Source organism: Podarcis tiliguerta (assembly GCF_965153285.1).
Source record: "Podarcis tiliguerta genome assembly, chromosome: 9".
In the NCBI taxonomy this organism is placed as follows: domain Eukaryota; kingdom Metazoa; phylum Chordata; class Lepidosauria; order Squamata; family Lacertidae; genus Podarcis; species Podarcis tiliguerta.
Genome location: NC_139542.1, coordinates 42,374,890 through 42,396,302, shown reverse-complemented (window position 1 = coordinate 42,396,302; position 21,413 = coordinate 42,374,890). Strand labels below are relative to the sequence as shown.

General features: G+C 41.6%; 1 protein-coding gene across 9 annotated transcripts in view; it reads left to right on the top strand.

Moving 5' to 3' along the window:
• Positions 1-21,413, top strand: part of MARCHF1 (membrane associated ring-CH-type finger 1) — a 116,168-nt gene that overhangs the window by 84,959 nt on the left and 9,796 nt on the right. For all 9 annotated transcript variants that reach the window (XM_083457378.1, XM_083457374.1, XM_083457381.1 and 6 more), the window contains one exon: positions 10,950-11,130. In XM_083457378.1, the coding sequence (XP_083313504.1) occupies positions 10,950-11,130 (181 nt within the window). The remainder of the gene's footprint in view (positions 1-10,949; positions 11,131-21,413) is intronic.

Genomic DNA, 21,413 nt, shown 5'->3' with positions numbered 1-21,413 from the left:
ATTATATAAAGGAGATGGTTGGTTGTTGTTTTTCCTCCCTGATTCATACTGCTTTTGGTGTCTAGATACATAAGAAGCATGCTTAGCAACTAAACAGCAGCAGGTAGTCTGGGTTTCATACAGACTTTAATCTTGGAATCACAAAAACCATCTTGAGACATGATATTGGGTCATTTTTTAAAAAGTTGTTAAAATGCAATAGGATATAGAATCCTCTTTCAGATGCTCCTTCTTTTATGTTGGGGTGGGATTTTTGAGATGCTGTGTGCATGGCAAGAACACTATTGCATTGAAAAGTATATGTTCTCCTGATGATATGAATTATAACCTATATATGATAATACCAACTTTCCTAGGCTTAAGTCATCAATCTATAGTTTTAAGTAGCACTATGCAAGTTATTATGCCTGTATAATAATATGAACATAGGCAGGATAGCTACAGTTCTGCCTCCACTGTAAGAGGCAATATGCTTCTGAATAACAGTTCCTGGAAATCAGAAGGGGGAAGACTACTATTGCAGTCAGCTGCTGCTTGCAAAATTTCCATAGGCAACTGTTAGAGCAGGATGCTGGACTAGATGGTCCTTTGCCCCTGATCCAGTTAGTTACTGTTGGAGATTTGTGATAATAAGCTTTCCTCCAGTCTTATTTATTCTTAAAAAATAAAATAAAATTCTATCCCACCTTTCTAGTCCCCATGTACTACTCAAGGCAGCTTTCAGTAATTTAATGCAATTTCAAAAAAAACCAACAGTTAATCAAACAATAAGCAACATTAAAATCCGCTGAAAAGCAACAGCAGCAGATATCACAAGATCCCTGTTTTACTCCCTTATCGTGCCGCAATAAATATATAAAGTTCATTAATTCTGTTAGACTTGGGTAAATGGTCCACGTAATTATTGTGTGACTGGTCCTTACATGTTGCTAAAAGATCTGCTGGCTTTCTTTTGTGATGACCTAGGCAGAAGTGTGCATAAGTGGAATTGAAATGAGGAAATGTTTTGAGTCATATAAGTGGATAAGGCTCAAAATCAGCTGTTACTTTTTGGATGTAGAGATTGCACCAGTTGCCTTCGAAATATAGAAATTTGGCAAATGTGAAAATATCAATCAGTTAGAACTACTTTATATAAAGGAAAAACAGTTGCCTGATATATCTTAACAATTGTGCCTGTGCTAGAATCAGCTTTCCTTTTCCCTGAGACCGCAAGCAATTATGCTCTAGCTCAGGGCTGACTCACCTATGAGCCAAGATGAAGCGACTGCCTCAGGCAGCAGGATCACAGGGGCAGCAGATCCTGTTGTAGATCTTAGCCTGTCTTCTCCCTATCACCAAGACATAGGCATGATCAAAGCCTACCAAGTGAAGCATGACTTTCTTTTTATAACTCAGACCATGTGCACCTTTTGGGGCAATGTGATTTTTTAAAAAGGGGGCAGTTATGTGGGGCCTTGGAGATACGCCCACGAGGGACTCATTCACAAAGCAGAGTTCTGTAGGGATTTTGCATTTCATGGTGATTGCTTTAAAATGTTTTATGAGCCGACAGATTTAGTTGCATGCATCAGCCTGTGTACCTAATTGTGTCACAGCTGTAATCTACCATAGTGTACATATAGCAATGTCTACAGGAAGTGTGCAACTAATATCATCTGGACCTCATATATAGTGAGGACTTGACTGGCCATATATTGATGGACTGGGATAGAAATAATCATTGTGGATAAAAAGTTGAATCTATGGTGACTCCTGAGGTGATGGGTATCACAAACCTGGAAGCTATGATTGGCCAACCTTCCTGGAGCATGTGTTCGTGTTGCATGACAACATCACATCTTGCATTCACATCCTGTTTGCAGACTTCCCATAGGCATTTGTCTATGGTCATTGCAAGAGCAGTGTGGTGGGTTGGATGGGCCTTTGGTTTTATCCAGCAGGCCTCCATTTATGTTTTCTGTCTCTTCAGCTGTAATGAAAATTAGACTACTATTTTTCCATGCTGGCACACAAACTGAGCTCTCCAAGACAGTGATATATATCTTGTAATCATTCCTAAATGTATCACACCGAGAGGTAGTAAGTACATGAAGAGTAAATGCTGCAAAAACTGCTGCATGCTAATTTTTATCACCAGTAAGCTATCTTACTTGTTAAACTATCAGAGAACAAGTAGGAGAGATTTATGACCCAATAATACTGATTCAGCTAAAAACAGGCTTTCCTGTTTTTACTTTAGTGATACATTCCTGCATTGAGTCAAAAGCCAATTTGTAGTCCCTTTTCTGATAGTCATCATTTTCTTCGAAAAAAAGAAAAAAAATGCAATAAAATATTCATTGAGAAAAGAGAGATTATCTACTACACTGTCTCATTTGAACACTGGGTAATTTAACTTGCATACCAAAACTAAAAGGGTACGCATACTTCTTAAAAAGACAGGTAAAGTGTCAGGAGTCCAGGAAACAACCTTTTTTAAATAGACTCTGGCAACAGTCCCATTACATCTGCTTCTTCCTGTTGTTGCTACCTTTCAGTAAAACTGATCAATCAATTAACTAATCTGTGAATGTGAAAAGAGTGCTGGGTGCAGAACTTAGTCCTGCATCAATTAATGATTGTCCCTCATCGTCAACCATATTTTATTTATACTGTTAAGTGGTTAATGCAGAACTGCACATAATCTGCCACTAACCTTTTGAACAATGGTGCTACTGCTGCGACATACTTGGGACAAGTGGCTATCTTGAAATCCAGCAGAGCCACCTGAAAGCTGCGCAGTTGGATTAGAGAACCACTACTTGCTCAGATGGTTCCAGCTGGGTATAATGGACCCACGTATTGGCAGCTCAGTATCTTGCCAGATACTGGCAGCTCAGTAGCAGAGAATATAGCTTTTGCAACAGCACTCTGCACACCTGTGATTTCCAGCAACTGGTATTCAGAGCCATACTGGCTTCTGACAGTGGAGGTGGAAATAACCATTGTGGCTAATAGGCACAATCATCCAATCCTTTTTAAAAGCCCTTGGAGACTGTTCTCTTAATGGCCCATACTTAAAGGGTTATTACCTCACCAGGAAACTAGCCTGGCTATTCCAGGAATTGACTCTGTGCTGTATCCATGAATTAAAAGTATCTGTCCTTGGAGGGGCGTCACTTTCTACATCCCTCCATCAGGAGAACTAACCATATATTCCTACTATCTACTTCCTTTTGCTTATTTACCGTATTTTTCGCACCATTGGACGCACTTTTTCCCTCCTAAAAAGCAAGGGAAAATGTGTGTGCGTCCTATGGAGCGAATGCAAGCGGGAGGCAGGCGGGAAAAGCCCCCAAGAGCTGCACACAAGCTTCGTGCGCTCTTGCGGGCTTTTCTTCAGGAGGGAGAAGGGACTGACTGGCCGCATCGGTCCGTTCTCCCTCCTCGGGGAAAAGCCCCAAAGAGCGGCGCCCTCTTTAAAGGCTGCGCGGCTCCTGCGGGCTTTTCTACGAGGTGGGGGAATCCCCACACCTCCCAGAAAAGCCAGGAGAAGCCGCGCAGCCCCTTTAAAGAGCGCACGGCTTCTGCGGGAGGTGGGGGAAGCTGCAGCAGATTCCCTCCTCCCGCGCTCCCTTTGAAGCGGCAATGTGGGAGGGGAGCAGCTTACACTTGTGTAAGCAGCTCCTCTCCCACTTTCCTCCTTCAAAGCAACTAAGGAGGAGGGAAGGAAGGGGACCATGGATCCTCCGCTGCTCACGGCTGCAGTGGATTCCTCCTCCCTGATTGCTTTGAAGCAGGAAAGTGGGAGGGGAGCAGCTTACACTCGTGTAAGCAGCTCCTCTCCCACTTTCCTGCTTCAAAGCAACTACGGAGGAGGGAAGGAAGGGGACCATGCATCCTCTGCTGGCGAATGCAGCAGATTCCCTTCTCCCGGGCTCCCTTTGAAGCAGCAAAGTGGGAGGGGAGCAGCTTACACTTGTGTAAGCAGCTCCTCTCCCACTTTCCTGCTTCGAAGTGGAGGGAATCCACTGCAGTTGCGAGCAGAGGATCCATGGCTCCGCTTCCTTTCCTCAAAGCAGGGTGCAGGGGTGCAGGGGGGAAAGAGGGCAGGAAATAGAGGCCGGGCAGGAAGACACAACCACACTTTGACCACTGAAAGTCCACCTCAGCCTCCCCAGATTTCCACTGAGATGGTCAGGCTAATCTCGATGGCCATAAGTCAGGCTCAGCATTATTAACTGGACTTAGATAAGCCATGGTTCCCCTTCCTACCCTTCTCTGAGGCTCAATTTAAAGCAGCAAAGTGGACAGGAGCCGCCCGCTTTGCTGCTTTAAATAGTTTAGTGCAACATTTGATTCAGAATATTTTTTTCCGTATTTTCCTCCTCTAAAAACTAGGTGCGCCCTATGGTCAGGTGCGCCCTATGGTGCGAAAAATACGGTAGTTCCTGATCCACAAGAGGACCTCTCCTCTTATCCCAGAGGTCAGCAAACTTTTTCAGCAGGGGGCCGGTCCACAGTCCCTCAGACCTTGTGGGGGGCCAGACTATATTGGGGGGGGGGGGAATGAACGAATTCCTATGCCTCACAAATAACCCAGAGATGCATTTTAAATAAAAGGTCACATTCTACCCATGTAAAAACATGCTGATTCCCTGACCGTCTGTGGGTTGGATTTAGAAGGCAATTGGGCCGGATCCGGCCCCTGGGCCTTAGTTTGCCTACCCATGTCTTATCCCATGTCTGCTAAGCTTACTCAGGAGTCTTTAGTGGTGTACTTTATGAAAAGCTTTTTGAAAGTCCAAATATACTATGTCAACTGGATCTGCTGTGGAATAGAGTTGAGAATTCTGCTGGTGTATTTGCCATCTCAGTGTATTTATAGGCCTGGTCTGATATTCTCCAAACTTAGTTGTAGGGGTCAGGTGAAAGGGATTTGTCTTCCATAAAGGCTTTTCCGTACGTTACAATAGCAGTGTAGTACATAGACTACTGAAAACAGAACCATGTACTTTGTGAATGCAAATTTGTTGTATCTGAGAACGAAGTGACTGGAACAACAGGGGATGCTTTTCAGTCATCTACTGAGTCAGGCTATACTTCTGTCATCATAAAATATGTTGATGTATGTATAGTGAGGAGGAACTCATTTAGAGCTACTTCACATTGGGAGGAAATTAGTCAATTTTGGTTTGCTTTTTTAAAACACATTTTCTCATAGCCCTGCTTGAATCAGCTGTTTACCCTTAAGATTTTGTAGTATATAGGATCTGATCTTACACCCTTTTCTTTTTTTCAAACACACACTTTAGAACAACCTGCCTAATTTCCCTCCCCCTTCTTATTCAAATACCTGAAATGGGAATTTGTGACAGCATGAGGTTTAGCCTGCATTTTGAAAGGGAAGGAAGGAAGGCAAGCCAGCAAACGCAGTTCCTCCTCTTTGCTAACTTTGCCTTTGCCACCAAGCAGATATCCTTTTCCACCGCTGTCTCTACTAATCATGCCTCTTTTTCAAACTGGCCAAGCCAGCTCTCAATACTGGCTGGAGTGAGAAGGCAATTAAGTATGGCATGAATAAGAAGATAGCAGCCATATTTAAATGCAAACAAATGTGGTTTTTACCGAAGCAGACTGGCAAGTCAGCAGTTTTTTAAAGAGGATCTTTAAGATTAAAACTTTAAAAATAGTTTAATCAGTTCCCCATTAGAGCAAAATAAGCTAAACGTATACTAGGCTGCTTGCCTCACTAAGCCAATACTTAACCAGTTCTCTCAGAATTCTGCTTCTTGTTCCATTTGTGGCCTTCTGTCATGGCTTCTTTCTTCTACAGTGCTGCAAGCGTGTTTTATAACTTTATAGTTCAGCTTTTCTTTTGTCTAATTTGCTTCAACTCCCTGCTTAAATACATTATTTCAACTGGGGGGAGGATAGAGTCCAATTCCCCTAATTGGTTAGGCTGCCCACCCTCCTTTTATCTTGAGGCTTCATTTTCCTCTTAACCGCCAAATTAACTTTTGGCCCTCCTCTTAACTTTGAACCTTTTGGCTTAGAACACACTCTAAAAAAAGAAAGCAACCATTTTATAAAAAAAGAACAGAATATAAATTGATGAAACAGTTTCATTACTTCATAGACTGGTGACTTGAAGATCATGGTGACAGGTTAAATCTCCACCCTACAACAGTTGTCTGGCATGCTCATGAAACAGGAGGGGGATAACAACAACAACAACAACAACAACAATATTATATGTATTTTAATTTACATGCTGACAACAACAACAACAACAACAACAACAAAACAACAACAACAATATTATATGTATTTTAATTTACATGCTGCCCAGCTGACTGGGTTCCCCAGCCACTCTGGGTGGCTTCCAACAAACTATGAAACCACAGTAAAACATCAAACATTAAAAACTTCCCTATACAGGGCTGCCTTTAAATGTCTTCTAAAAGCCAGGTAGTTGTTTATCTCCTTGACATCTGACAGGAGGTGTTCCACAGGACAGGCATGACTACTCTGCCTTGTTCCCTGTAACTTCACTTCTTGAGTGAAGGAAACTGCCAGAAGGCCCTCAGAGCTGGATCTCAGTGTCCAGGCTGAACGATAGGGGTGGAAATGTTCGAGTACAATGTTCATGTAACTGAAACCAAAATGCTGTGGTTCACAGGTATTAGGCCATAGAGGCTACATTTGGATAATTGTTCTCATCTTAATAATGAGAAATGAAAAGGTCTTTTGCCCTTCTGTCCTTCCTTAGTGGTATCCCTTGATAAGCCAGGTCTCTGATTATGCTTCCAGCTTCAAAAGAAGCCAGGATCATTAACCAACTTCAAATTGGTTTTTAACATTTTGGTGTTAACCATAGCTTCCCAGTTTGGATAAAACAGGAAACCGGTTAGTTAGTCTGATTCTCTGTGAAAGTGTCTACTAGCCACAATGACTATGTTCTTCCTTTACTGTCAGAGATGATACCAGTTAATGGGAATTGCAGATGAGAGTTGCACCCAGACCCTATTTGCAGGCTTAGCATGGGCATATGACTGACCAATGCAGGAACAGTATTATGGACTAGATAGGCCTCTGACCTGATCCAGCAGGCTATTGTTATAACCTTTTGACTTCCTAGTTTATCAAGACATGTGGCAAAGGAACTTCATGCATGGGAAACGTCCAAGCAAAAGCCCGAGATCAGGTCACCAAAAATAGCTGAATGCCTTTTTCTTGTTTTGAGATCCTTCGTGATTATGTTCAGAGTTCTGTTATACTTCTGTGTTCAGACATGGATTTCATCCATTCTTCTTTTTTTCAAATAAATAAATAAATAATAGCCAGCTTTAATCCCATTGCTAAGTGTCAGGGAACTGCCATCAGTGCCGGAGGGGGAGAGCAAAAGCCAGAGGGATTCCAGAGAGCATCCAGGGATCGGGAGAAGCAGCCCATCTTCTGGGGAAGAGAATCAGCGTAGCACCAGTGGAGAAGGGGGGCAGATGGGGGAAGTGGCGAGGCGGTCCCATGACTCCTTGCCTGGGACTAGTGGGGAGAGTAGGGGTCCTCTGTTGCCCACGCCCTCCTTGCGCAGAAGGCTTTCGCGCAGAGAGAGGAGGAGGAGACTAGGCGTCAAAGAGCTTCTTTGCTAGAAGAAGTTTAAGAAATGCCCACTGATGGATTCTGCCAGCGATTGAGTCAGCCACGGGTGAGTGGCTGTCCGGACAGAAAAGGTTCACTTTGGCAACCCAGCCAGGTGTTTGCACCCAGCCGGGGAGATAAGCACCGGCTTATGCACGAGCAACCCCTAGAACCATTACACTAAGTGTTAAGCAAACTCCAAAACAGGAGTGTAAGAAGATAGTGGTTTTTGTTCTGACCCATCTTCATCACAACCTGCTGTTTCCATGTCTACCAAGTACTGTTATTCTTCCTGCTAAATGCTGTTTGATATTATTTATTTATTTATTTATTTATTTATTTATTTGAGTTATGAATTTAATTAATTACATAATCATTTCACACCAGTCATTTCTGTGTAAAGGAAGGAGCAAAACTGTGCGTTTTTAAAACAGTAATCAATTACATATTGGTTGAGGGCTTAAGAATACACACACAAGAATGTTGTGAGCAGATACCGACAGGATGAAGCTTATGTTTCACAAAGTGCGACAAGAAGGGCTTTGCACCTTTATACAATATGCATGCGTGCTTGGGCCCAGGGTCTTTTGCCTCACCATCCCCACTACTGACTCCCTGTTGCTACTCAGCTAAAAAAAAAAAAGTGTCCCCAGATTCATTGAAAAAAATCTGCTAACCATATGTTACCCTTTTCAGCGGGTGACACCCAAGCAAATTCTCTCTAGAAGCAGTAGCTGCTGGCACAGGGGCATGACTCCTTGTATAGTATTTATTTTCCTGCTCTTAGGGTTGGTATACGTCCAGCATTGAACTGCAAACAGTGGAGGAGGCCTGGTAGCTGTAACCTTCCCAAGATTTCTTATTGATGCATACAAAGAGGGCATTTATTTATACAACCTGATGCACAGAAGCAGCCTGGTTCTGTAGCTCTGGCTACATCAAGTCTTCAGTACTGGTGGAGAAGGAACTCGTCAAGAGGACACAAAGCGGTTCAAGCTCTCCCACTATCCTTCGCATGCTCCATCCGTGCACAGACATATTTATTCTCTCTGTCCCTAGGCAAACCCATCATTATCAACCAATCTTTTTATAGGGAAATAAATTACAAACAGAGCAAAAACAAACAGAAGACAAGAGCGCTTAATATGTTTAAAGCTGTTTCCATAATCATTTCCTCTGGACATTATTTCTATTGCCACAGCACTCAATATTCTCATTACACGTTTTTAATTTATAATTCACTCAGTGTTTTGTGTTAAGTGTTTCTGTTGAAGAATCATTGTGTGTTCAAAGTGGCTGTGTCGTTTTATTTGTCTATCCCAGTGGAATTTTAGGTTGATATTTTAGCTGTTAAAATTCAAAACAATTCTGACAGTGGTTGAAAAGGACTCCTGGGTACCCAATTTATTTGTCTAAATTCTAAATGGCTTAAACACTGAAGTCTGTAAAATAAATTATATATAGCTGGGATTAAAATGAACAAAGCCCTGTATTTCCCCTTTGGGAAATGGCTTTAATTTAAAAAGAAAATGATGTTGCTCTCTTCGTGTAATGTTTTACAGTGAGATAAAAGTTTTATCTAAACTGGCAAAGGGTATGACTTAGAAATTGCTATTGGAGCACCGGCGAAATCATGAGGACACTCACAAAAGTTAATTAGCTGCTAGGGGTGTTACTGCCTTACATATCACTATTCTTTTTTTTTGTTACTCAGGGTTGCTTCACACATTACAGATTTCCTGCACTGAAAACACTTTCTATGTTGGAAACAGAGTGAAACCCCTATGTAGATTGATGATGGATTTATGTGTTGATCCTACATGGGCTTCATACTATTTCCTACCATTGAAGGAAACAGTTTCCAGACAGGAAACTGTTTCCTTCAATGCTGCCCTTAAGGAACAGGATCAGTCGGAAAATGCATTTGTATGCCAAGGAAAACTTGCTTCCCTCTTTCCCCACTTTTTGGTAAGTTATTTCTAAAGGATGAGGCACTCTCGATGGGGTGGGTAGTAATGGATTTGGCTAGGGCCATGTGGGAACTTGTTGCTCTCTTTTTACTCCGTCCCCCCGCTATATACCACTTAGTCCATTTACTGCGCTCATGAGAACTGGATTGTGTCCATGGTTACTTGTTCATAAATCCCATATATTTATATTTTACTATATTTATATCCCAACTTTCCTCCAAGCAGGTCAAGGTGGTGCACATAGATCTCCTCATCCCTGTTTTTTCCTGTGAGGTAGTGTTGGGTTTTATGGCTGTGTTGGGATTTCAACCCTGATCTCCTAGGTCTTGGTTCAACACTAACCACCACACAATACTCACTCTCAGTTGAACCTATGCACTTCTACAGGACCACAACCAAATAGTTGGGCCATACTTTCCCCCTAAATTAAAACTGGATGCACATTTACAGTTACAGTCATTTACATTTTTGAGTGAAAATAGCCCATCTTTGAAAGTGATTCCATCTTACTCAGAGCTGTTGCAACTTCAGCACAAAAACAGATGAGATGCAGATTGCATTTCCTTCGTATGACTACAATATGCTTTGGAATTTCAAGAGCCATAAACTGCAATCCTGTACGCACTTGCATGACAGCAAATACCACTGAACACAGTTAATGCTTAATTCCAAGTAAGCATGCATAGAATTCTAGTGTAAACTGTCTATGTTTAAAGAGTATTGAACTTAATTTTCAACAGTAGGCAGGATTCAGTCCAGTTAAGGACACATCTAGGTACCATTTATCTAAGTGGGAGAGTTAGCCTTTGGTCCTAGGGAGTAAATCCTATTGAACACAGTGGAACATCAAAATCAGGTTCCATGAACAAGCTGTCAGGAGCCTTGGGCCAACAATATTCCCTCCTATTACCCCATCTCAATCATGCACAGTGATGCTATGCAAGGTAGTTCCTATTCTAGTTTACAAAAAACAACACTTAACCATTTTTCTGAGCCAGCAAATTAAACTATGGTTTGATTGCGAACCAAAGTAGGAAGCATGGAATTGCCATGCAAGAAGGAGCATACAAGCCCAGAGCTGCTGGGTTCAATTAGCCATATTATATAAATATTAAGGTGGGAGAAGGAGAGTTTGATATGTGTCACTGGGGAAACCTTGTATGTTTCCATGTCTGAGTAATGCTAAAAATGGAACATATAGTAACTAAGCAACAAACAGGAAAAGAAATACATTTCTCAGATCTAATCTCAAAGGTTGAGCACTTTCAGAGTGTTTTGAATGTCAACCCTTGGTATGAAAGGCAGTGCAAATAAACTCTACCTTTGCTCACTCGTTGTTGCTGTCCTTCCTGTCAGGATCTGTCACTGTGAGGGAGATGACGAAAGCCCCCTCATCACACCGTGTCGCTGCACAGGGACCCTGCGTTTTGTTCATCAGGCCTGTCTGCATCAATGGATTAAGAGTTCAGACACACGCTGCTGTGAACTCTGCAAGTATGACTTCATAATGGAGACCAAGCTCAAGCCTCTTCGAAAGGTACGGTGCTAAGAATTAAATCCAGCCGATGTGAGCTGGCAAAGCTGAAGTTAACATTTCCAGTCTAGGTCATCCTTTCTTCTGCTTTGTTTGATGCATGCAGCTCTGTGAGTGTGTATTTTACAACACCATCGATCTTGGGCTATATCAATTCTCGTATTTCAGCTTTGTCATCTTATAACTGCTATTTCTTTTAATTTCCTTCCGCTGGAATATTACGATGCATATTTCTTATGCATATGCTTAACGCAAAGCACTGTATTACAGTTTCTGAGGTTGCTCATTTCCGGTTACCTTGATTGAGACTCTGTATTAAGCTAATCAAGTACATACGACAAATCTTGAACAGTCAGTTGCTGCTTTGCTGAAATCAGTGTGGAAGTCAAGTCTCCCTCACTTTCAAATCACGCCAGTTCAATTATTTTGGAGTCCTTGGCCCATGGATGGTCTACTCTGTTTTGCCACATTGTATCCCCAGATGTATTCAGTTTCCTTATATGCAGTTGGCTTCATATAACTGACCCATCCCCCAGCCACTACTTTGGGCCCCCTGCCTTCAGTTCACTGTCCTTGGCCCTGTTCCTCATTCTTTTTTCATTTTACTCCTAACCTTTTAACTCCTTGCCAAGCACACCTGTGTCCTGTCCTCCTCTCTATCCTGTTCACAGCATACTGTACAGTGAGTCTAACGTTATTATCTAAAAGTCATAGACATGATTATTCTTGTTAATTACATTGCTACCATTACCAGATATCATTCATCCATAGGATAATCCTCAAGAGGACAGACTGATCCCTTGGCTTTCAGAAATCACATATTTATTTGAGGGTTTCCACATCAGCACTATTTCTCCAGTTTTTGAATTTGACTTCTAAAGTTTTTCGCCAAATTCCAAAGTTTGCAAATGGCAGGCTCTTGCTTACTTGAATTAATTAAATATATGAAAATTATTTTATGAAAATAATTATGCACTTTGCAGAGTTAAGACACACCAAAAAGCTAATAAAAGGTTTGCTTATACACACAAACACACCCTGTATGTATGCCATAATTCCATAGACGACCAGAAAACCAGCCATATGTGTAATTCACCAGGAATAATAGATCAAGATCCCCAAGTTTCCGGGCTTTAATGTTTAAAAAAGGATGTCTCTAGTTCTTTTATTGCGAAATATGCTTGAAAGTGTGTGAGCAATAGCTAGTGAAATGTCAGAAGCCAAAGGACTTGCTTGAGGTTTCCAGTGGTCAGAGTGTGCAGCTTCAATACATTTCTATCTGTGTGACTGGTAGAAGGAGAATAAATCATTCACAATGAGAGGGGAAATTGGGGAAATCTTAAAATAATATATAGTTTGCAAAATTCTGCTTTTCATGTTGCATCCCCCAGCCTCTACTCCATGCACAGAAGCTGAATAGACAGGCAGTTGAGTCTAGTGATGGGATAGTGTCCTTTGTCAGGATCACATTTCCCTGGTGTTACAGGTTGGATCATTGTATTTTTCAGCCTTGGGGCCTAAAAATATTTCCTGTTTTAAAGTGGGAAAAGCTGTATCTTTCCAAAAAGATCAATTATGCATGAAAGTTCAGTGTCTGGTACTGTACAAAAACATTCTAGGTGTGCAGCAGAAAATGAAAGCTGAAATGCTGCATATCCTATTTCTTGTGCCCAGATTACTGAAGTTTGTTTCTGCTGTGATTGGCTTTATTATAACATCCTTGTAACATTCCCAGTGCTGCTCTCTTATAACTGTTAATTATATTGAATCTAAGCTCCGATTATTATCATACCGTCTGCTTTTCTAGTTACAACACATACAGGCTTGCCATTAAAAGGAACTTATTTTAGCAAGATTGATGGGTGGAAAAAAATGTAATTTCTGAGCTTTTATCTCTCAAACCAATAATACATGCCTATCTCATTTAATTTCAACAAAGTTGAAGACATCAGGTAAATCTGTCCTTAATAACTATGAAAGTGAGCTGGGTCTGGATAAGTCTTAAAAGCAGCTGTAGTGAACTAGCATTGTCTTGCTTTATTTTCCCCCTACTGCTCTGTGATTTTAGGAATCTACATTTCTGTTCTATTATTCAATAGATTTTATATTTATTTATTACATTGTTTTCAAACTTGATGTTTTGGGCATACCTTAGGGTTCAGTGGGTTTGAAAGACATAAATATTTTCATAGAGAAATAAGAAAGGAGGTCTTTGATGAACTGCAATGGGTCAGGATATCTGGCTGTTAACCAGAAGGTCATTGGTTTGAGCCCACCCAGGGACAGCTGTGGGCAGGATTCCTGCACTGCAGTGGATTGGTCTAGATGGGCCTCTGTGGTACCTTCCAACTTTGTAGTTCTGCAATTCTATGAAGCATTAAGCTTTCAAATTCATATATGTTGATCAGATGTACTCATCAAATGCTAACTTTAAATTTCCATTTAGTGTACAGATTTGATCAAATGTGAAATTTACCTTTCATTCAATATGGTGTGTGGCCAAAAGGCTGGTTGTCACCCTTGCAGCATAGCTCAGTTGGTTAGAGTGTGGTGCTGATAATGCCAAGGTTGCGTGTTCGATCCCGATATGGCACAGCTGCATATTCCTGCATTGCAGGGGGATTGGACTTGATAATCCTCAGGGTCCCTTCCAACTCTACAATTCTACAATGCCATGAAATCAAATCAATCCAAAGACACAGCAAACAAAAGTTCATAACAATACACCAAACACCAGTAAAGAGCAGGCCAGTTGGCCCATCTTGGATAGGGAGTCACGCAGCATGGACAATGCAGCCGGAAAGCCTTTGTTCCATGTCCCTACCAATCACATTTCAAAAAGCAGAGGGGTACTTTTGAGCAAGCACTGATGACAGCAGTGGAAGAGCAAGGTTATAGAGGAAAAAGTGTTTGCTGTATATTATCATCTTCCCCTCTCCCGTGTTTATTACCATTATTAATGGCTTTAAAGAAGTTTAATTTGCTTTCCCATTCTGTATTTGAAAACTAGAAAGTAGATTTGCAATGCAGTGCAGAGATTCTAAATTATACAATTCATTTGTTTTAGTGTTGTTTTTTGTTGACCTCCTTTCATCGTGGGATATCTCTGCACTCCTGAGAGAAACTATTTCCCCCTTTTAAAAAATAACTGAGAACCGGATGTATATTTAATCTGGTATCTGAAGCGTGAAACATGATAAAAATATAAAGGCAATCAACATGCTACTGTGATCCATATGGAATGGATGAGAGAATTAAAATGTACATAAACACAGTAATGTATCTCCAAACAGAGATTTCCCCAAAGCTTTTTGCTATGACTACTTTTCAAATGACTTTGCCTATTTAATTCCTTGGTTTTATTTATTTATAGACATTTGGTCTCTGAGGTTTATATTTCTTTTGAAACACATTGTTCCCGTTTTTCTTAGTCTTTCGGGAGGGGTGAATATGAGCATATTTCTTTCCTTTGAATGATGACCCATAGATTTTGAAATTTAGGAATGGCAGTGTACACGCAGAGGTCCCTGTCTGCAAGGGCTTTCTGGTTCATTTCTAGGGGGCAGTGCAATGCAACAGTATCAGACGTCCTGACTTCACAGGCAGCTGACTCATAGACAAAAAACAACCCCAAATCCGCAATAGCTTTTAAAGCTGACTTACGTGAGCAAGCATTTTTCTCCCACTTACACCCAATGTTTTAGCTTATATTTTAGGGTCAGACATTACCGTATTTTTCGCTCTATAAGATGCACCCGACCATAAGACGCACCTAGTTTTAGAGGAGAACAAGGAAAAAAAAATTCTCTCCCTCTCTGCTCAGCGCCTCTTCAGCAAAGCGGGAGGAGAAACGGAAGGAGGCTTCAGCAAAAGCAACGTGAAGCCTCTGGAGCACAGCGAGAGCGCTCCCGCTGCACTCAGGAGGCCTCGGGCGGCTATCCCTGAAGCTCCATAAGACACACACACATTTCCCCTTACTTTTTAGGAGGGGAAAAGTGCATCTTATAGAGGGGAAAATACGGTAATTAGAAATCCCACTCTTCAGTTATACCTACTGGGTCATACAGGATTGCTCCTAAACCCTGTTTGGGAAGGTGAAGCATGGCATTGTGGGTAAGGTGATCTCAGAATCTTTGTTGGCAGGCTGCAGTAGCAAATACTGTTTAAAGTTTCACAGTAGTAGTAGTAGTAAACTTTAAACAGGCACTCTCTGGGCAGCTTTGTTCACAATAGGCCAAGGCAAAGGTTGTAACCCAGAGAGCACATTAGGAGGTCCACTACCAATTTGTTGCAGTGGCAAACTGGTGTTGGCATTCCTGAAGTCCTAGGCGGCTGTCATCAGCCACTTGACAACCGACCAGGGGCCAGACAGCCTGGAAGGCAGCATGAGAAAGCAAGCCATGGTGCTTGGTAGCCCTGCAGGCAGGGGGAGGCAGTGGTGAATGCATTGGGGGCATCAATCTGCCATCCTCTCAAGACAAGAGACTCAACTTAGCTGATGAGAGGGCCAGCCCTGACGATACCAGCTTACTGACTGGGCTGATGTAACATCTTAACCAATTCAGCTTTGGGGAATTCCTCCAACTGGGCCTAATCATGCTTAATCATATTGACAACATTAATCATGGTTAAAGCTAGCCAAATGTTTCCCCTTTAGCTTATCTAAAACCAATGAAAGCTATTTCAGATCTGAAGCCAAATAGAAACTCTAGTTAGTTCCACCTATGTGACTGCATTAGAAGCAGTTAGCCACACATGGGTACGGTGGAGGAACTGGTTTTCTGGAAGAGCGATGGTGGTGAGGAGGGAGTCCATAATTCTTTTTGTTTAACCACAGTTAACCAATTAGGAACATTATATTATCTATACAGGTATGTAGTGTTATGCCAAGAGTTACTTTTCATTCCAGAGCTGCAGTCCATTACATAGCAGTAAGTCCTGCTGAAATCAATGGGGCTTTTAATTTTTTTTTCCCTGCCGAAAGCCATACAACAATACTTTCAATCAAAGGATTCTGTCAAAGATATTTGAAATATCTGGCTCCTTGGTTCAAATAGCTTGATAGCATGCTTTGTTTGAAACGGGATTCAATTAATGCCCTGAAGTCAGTAATATATTTAAGTAGCAAATAAAACAGGAATGCACGGATATATTGGTGAGTCTGCTTCAGAATCCACTGTTTACAGAGAAAATTAGGCTTTGGATACTGTGAGCTACAAAGTAACTAGGCTGTTGAATGATATTGATGTCTTGTTTTAAAACATAGCTTCACTTTGATCTTTCTTATTTACTCTCATTATTTAAAACCATGCCGTGCAGTATTGGCTCTTGAAAGCAGTATTCCCTGCAGGGAGAGCTATGGGAGATGCTGCTGAGAAATTAAACTAGTCCCTCTTTGAATTCTCTCCTTTTCCCTCAGCACTGTAGGTTCCACAAAGAACCTCTAGTGACCTGCACAATTTCCTGGGAGAAATCAGAAACTTTTGAGCTCTCAACACCATAATGTATTCTTGTTGTTGTGGCTCTGCCTATTACCTTTAGCTTATATAAATCACTCTGATTTCCCATCAGTTTTATAACAAGGATCATGATAAAAAGTGATGGCTGATATTGCTTAGGACAGGTAACACTGATTTGCTGTAGGATTAGTTTTCTTTTAACCTAATTTGGTGGATGCTTTGCAAGCCTTTCCCATGACAGAGAGGCCTATGTTTCCTTTAATTTTCAGCACCGCTGCGGCACGTTGTCAAGGCAACCAGCTTCAGTGTTTTCTTTCCACTAGTAAACTGTGCCTCAGACATGGCCCACCTTAAATCACTGTCTTTCCTGGTAATACATAAGGTCAAATACCTAACCGTTATGCACAATATTTCCCTTTTCTTTATTGGCTATCATGTTGTTATGGAGAACAGCTAGAGTCTCGGGGGAAGGTGTGTATATTAAGGCTTTTAAAGTTAAACTAATTCTACAGCATTTAAATCTGGTTGTGATGCCTTGAGGAAACAAGTCCTGATACAGCCTTTTTATTTTTTTTAGCAATAAACAGACAGCTATTGCCAATTTGTATATAGATGATCATGCCCACTAGTTTTTACAGTGCAGGCTTTCCATGGCACACATTTGCACACACAAAAATAGGTCACAGATCTCAGTTTTAGGTGCAGGCTGGTTCACACTGTGCTCTGCCATAAAGGCTCTCTGTCTGCAGTCGGCCCCACCGTGTGTGGGATAGCATGCCTCTCTCAGGACCTACACAAGTAGAGGTGATCTGTTTGCCACCAAGAAAGAGGTTTACAAATCATGGAAGGGAATGGCATGCACCTACAGAATGTAGGTCACACCTGATGTTTCAACAGCTTTAACAGCAGTAGAAAAATGTAATGAAAGCCTTGCTTCTCATAATTTACCTGATATATTTTTGGCTTGCATTCTGAATTCATGGAGAAAGAGGCTGCATGTCACTCTCTGCAAAGTTTTCTGGAAAGGTTCTGTGCTTTTCCTGCTACCATGAGTGTATTTAATTGCACCTGAGGAAATCTAATTAGAAATATAGTGGCCTTCTCTTTCCATTTTTAAACAGTGGAGAAAATGTATAACACAATGATTAAGAAAGTTGGAGCTAACAAAGAACCACAACTGTGCATCTGTGAAATGTTGGCAGGTATATAGATTGGAAGTTAATTATATCCATTTCCTTATATGTAGAAAATGTGACCAGTAAGTCGGAACACTTTCGATTTTTGCATCTTCAGTTATAGGGCTGTGAGAGGCAATTGCCAATGATCACATGTTGGGAAGAACAAATCCAGCAAATCTCTACAGCGGGAAATCAGCACTGTTACAAGACTGCTAACGAGTCATTGGTGAATTTCGCAGGCCTCATGCACACAGCCAAATTTTAGCTTGGTGTGAATACCAGGCTCCCAGAGAGGAGCTTGTAGCTGCTTTGCTCAACATGAACTTGTTTGTTTTAATGTCCTCTATTCAGGGTTAATGAGGATACTGACAGGAAGGTGGTGGGTATCTGATGATGGACCCTGCATGAGAGGCAGGGAATGGAAGATATTTGGCGGGGGGAAGAAAGGAAAGTTCCCAGGTGAGAGCTGGGATGGTCCACCCCGATTTGTGTGGGACAAGGGTTAAGATCTACCTCTGACAGAGGGCTCTCCGTTTTTTGTTGTTAACTTCCTTCCTCCCTTTCTCTGTTCCTTCTTTTCATTTAGTTTGATTTTTTAAATTAAATTTTGAAAAGTTTCAATTTTAAAAAATTATATAAAGGGGGGGGGGCAGGGAGGAGCAAAGCTGCTGTGCACTTATCTCGAAGCTCACATGTTCATGCTAACCTGAGGCTTGTTTTAGCATGATGCATGAACCAGGCCACAGTCTATAACAGACTTCTGTCCTATTTCTCTGGGAACTTGGGTGGCGCTGTGTCTAAACCACTGAGCCTCTGGGGCCTGCTGATCAGAAGATTGGCGGTTCAAATTCACACGGTGGGGTGAGCTCCTGTTGCTCGGTCCCAGTTTTTGCCAACCTAGCAGTTCAAAAGCATACCAGTGCAAGTAGATAAATTGGTACCGCTATGGCAGGAAAGTAAATGGGGTTTCCATGCGCTCTGGCACTTGTCACAGTGTCCTGTTGTGCCAGAAGCAATTTAGTCATGCTGGCCACATGACACAGAAAGCTATCTGTGGCCAAACGCCAGCTCCCTCAGCTTGACAAGCGAGATGAGCACAGCACCCCATAGTCACCTTTGACTGGACTTAACCATCCCAGGGGTCCTTTACCTTTTACTATTTGTTAACACATTTTCTCAGACTTCCCTGACTAGAAGCCTGGGAATGTGACAAAATCCAGATGCCATAATCTTTTGCCCTTTTGCTATGTGATCATGCACTACATTCCTAGAATGTCCCCTTTGAACCACTCAGTTCTCTGAGTTGCTTCAATGGCACTAGCATTCAGGACACTAACTGACCTGGAGCTGTCATTTCTCCTTTGCTAGCAGATAACTGAATTTCTTGCGCTCTGAGGAGCCTTCTTTATCATCTTCATTCTTTTTGAAGCTCACTACAAAGGTATGTTTTCCCCTGTTGCAAGCAGTTCTAGGGTACTACAGTTATGAAATGTCTCTACATTTGCACTTTTAATTATATTCTCTCTTCCCCTCTCCCTCTCTCACACACAGACTGATTGCATCTCTAAATGACAAAATTGTCTATGTAAATAGCATATGGTTTGGAAGCTTGTAATTAGATGCAAAATTATAGGAGTACGTAAATTACTGGGAGCCAAACCTTTTCATTTAGCTGGAGGTTACGGGAGGCCTTGATGGAGATCATGTGCGTGAGGCAGGAGGCTTGCTATACAACATTGATGAAGAAATGCCTATGCTGAACTGCTTTTCTGTTGCACCAATTCAGAACATATTTTGAAAGGGAAGAGGATGCCTCTGTGGTTCTGGGGAAGCTTGCTTGATGAATCTAAACATGATTGTTTTAAACAGCTGTCTAATAGAGTGAATGCTTTGCAGGCCGTAAGCCCCAGGTTTAAGCCCTGATATGTCCACTTAAAAGGATCTCAGGTGGCAAGATTACAAAACTCTTGGAGAGCCTGCCAGTCAAAATAGACAATGCATGTGATCTGACGCAGTATAAAGACTACTGACTCTGTATGATATGAGTAGGCTGTCCCTGTGAGCTGGAACCCTGAGCGCTCAAGTTTCTAACTCATGGGGAGAGCTTACACGTCTTGGCAGCCTGCCCCATGCAGCCATGTTCTTAAGCATGTGGATAGCGTTGGGGAGGAACCAACATAGGCATGACAATAGAGGCAGGCTGAGTGATTTCTCCCGATTCACTGAATTATCATCGCATGCCCTGGATGTTTGAGTGGGGCTAGTTTATTGCAAAATGCTGCTTTGGACAGTCACTTTGCAGTGACTTGGGGTGAAAGAACCTGTTCTAAAGGCGTGCATCTTCAGCAGAATTAACACTCGAGAGGCCTCGCCACCAAGTGTCTGGCAAGCTTAATATGCACGAATAAGATAACAATGCCTGGCATTTATACTTTTCCAAGTGCCCAAAGGGCTTTAAGAGCATTCTCCACAAACCTTAGCAACCCTGTAAAGGAGGCTATTATAACTATGCTGCCAACTAAGGCTGTGAGACAGTGACTTGTGTAAGGCCACCCAGATTATTCCTAGCTGGGAGGGGGGATGTGATGAGGCTAAGGGCAGTTTCCCTTGGGTGATTGTTTATGCATGGGCTTGCTCCTAGGTGCAGTGGTGGTCATTTAGTAATTTTGCTGTTTTATGTTGTATTTATTTAGTTACTATTTTTATTTAATATTTTGTTGACTGCTTTGGGAGCCTTTGGGTAAGAGAGCACTATATAAATAACAGCAACAAGTTTATAGTCAAGTGTTTTGGAGACTTCATGTGTTTTTATTTTGTGTTTTTAAGATGTAAACTGCCCTGTGATTTTCAGAAGAAGGGTGGTATAGAAACTCAATAAATGAAAATAAATAAAACTCTCCTAGCTGCCACACTGTAGTAGCTTTGGCGGCAGCTAAATATAAGAATTTATTTTATGCAGACCACCACTGTGAGCTTGACTGCCCAAGGCAAACTAAAAATGTTTTTCATCACTTGCTAGAGGAATCTACTGCACTGTTGCTCTCCTGATGTTCTTAGTTAAGTTTAGAGATGCTGAGCCTCTTGAAGCAAAAGCAGTGTCTGTGGGATAGCATCCTGTATTTAAAGCAGTGTGGGAGAAAAGCAAAGCCCAGATTCTGTGGAAATGTGTCAACAAATAGTACAGAAGAAAACTAATGAGGCAGAATCTTTAGGACTGTTTCACATGATCTGATTCCACTTCATTTCAAAAGTGCTGTTCCACAATTGTGGCAGGAAACGGCATAAATTAAATTGCAGACTGAGAAAGCCATCAGCCATTTTCTCGGCTGTACCTCACTTTCCCCAGCTGGTGTGATCACAAGAATCAGAGCATGACCTGCTTTGCACAAACATTTCCCCATCTGATCACGGGCACATGTATGATTGAACAAGAACGCCAGCTGCTTGAAAGTATGGGAATTTTAAATTTCAGCTATGGAAATCAAGCCTAAATAATAGGAAATGTACTCTGCTTAATGATGGTACAGCTGTTTGGATTCATGTTTTATAGAAGGCTCAAGCCAAAATGAAATGCAGTGTCAAAACTATATGGTGTTCAATATAATTCCCTTTTTGCTTTTAGTCTAATGACAGAGCTGATAATTGAAAA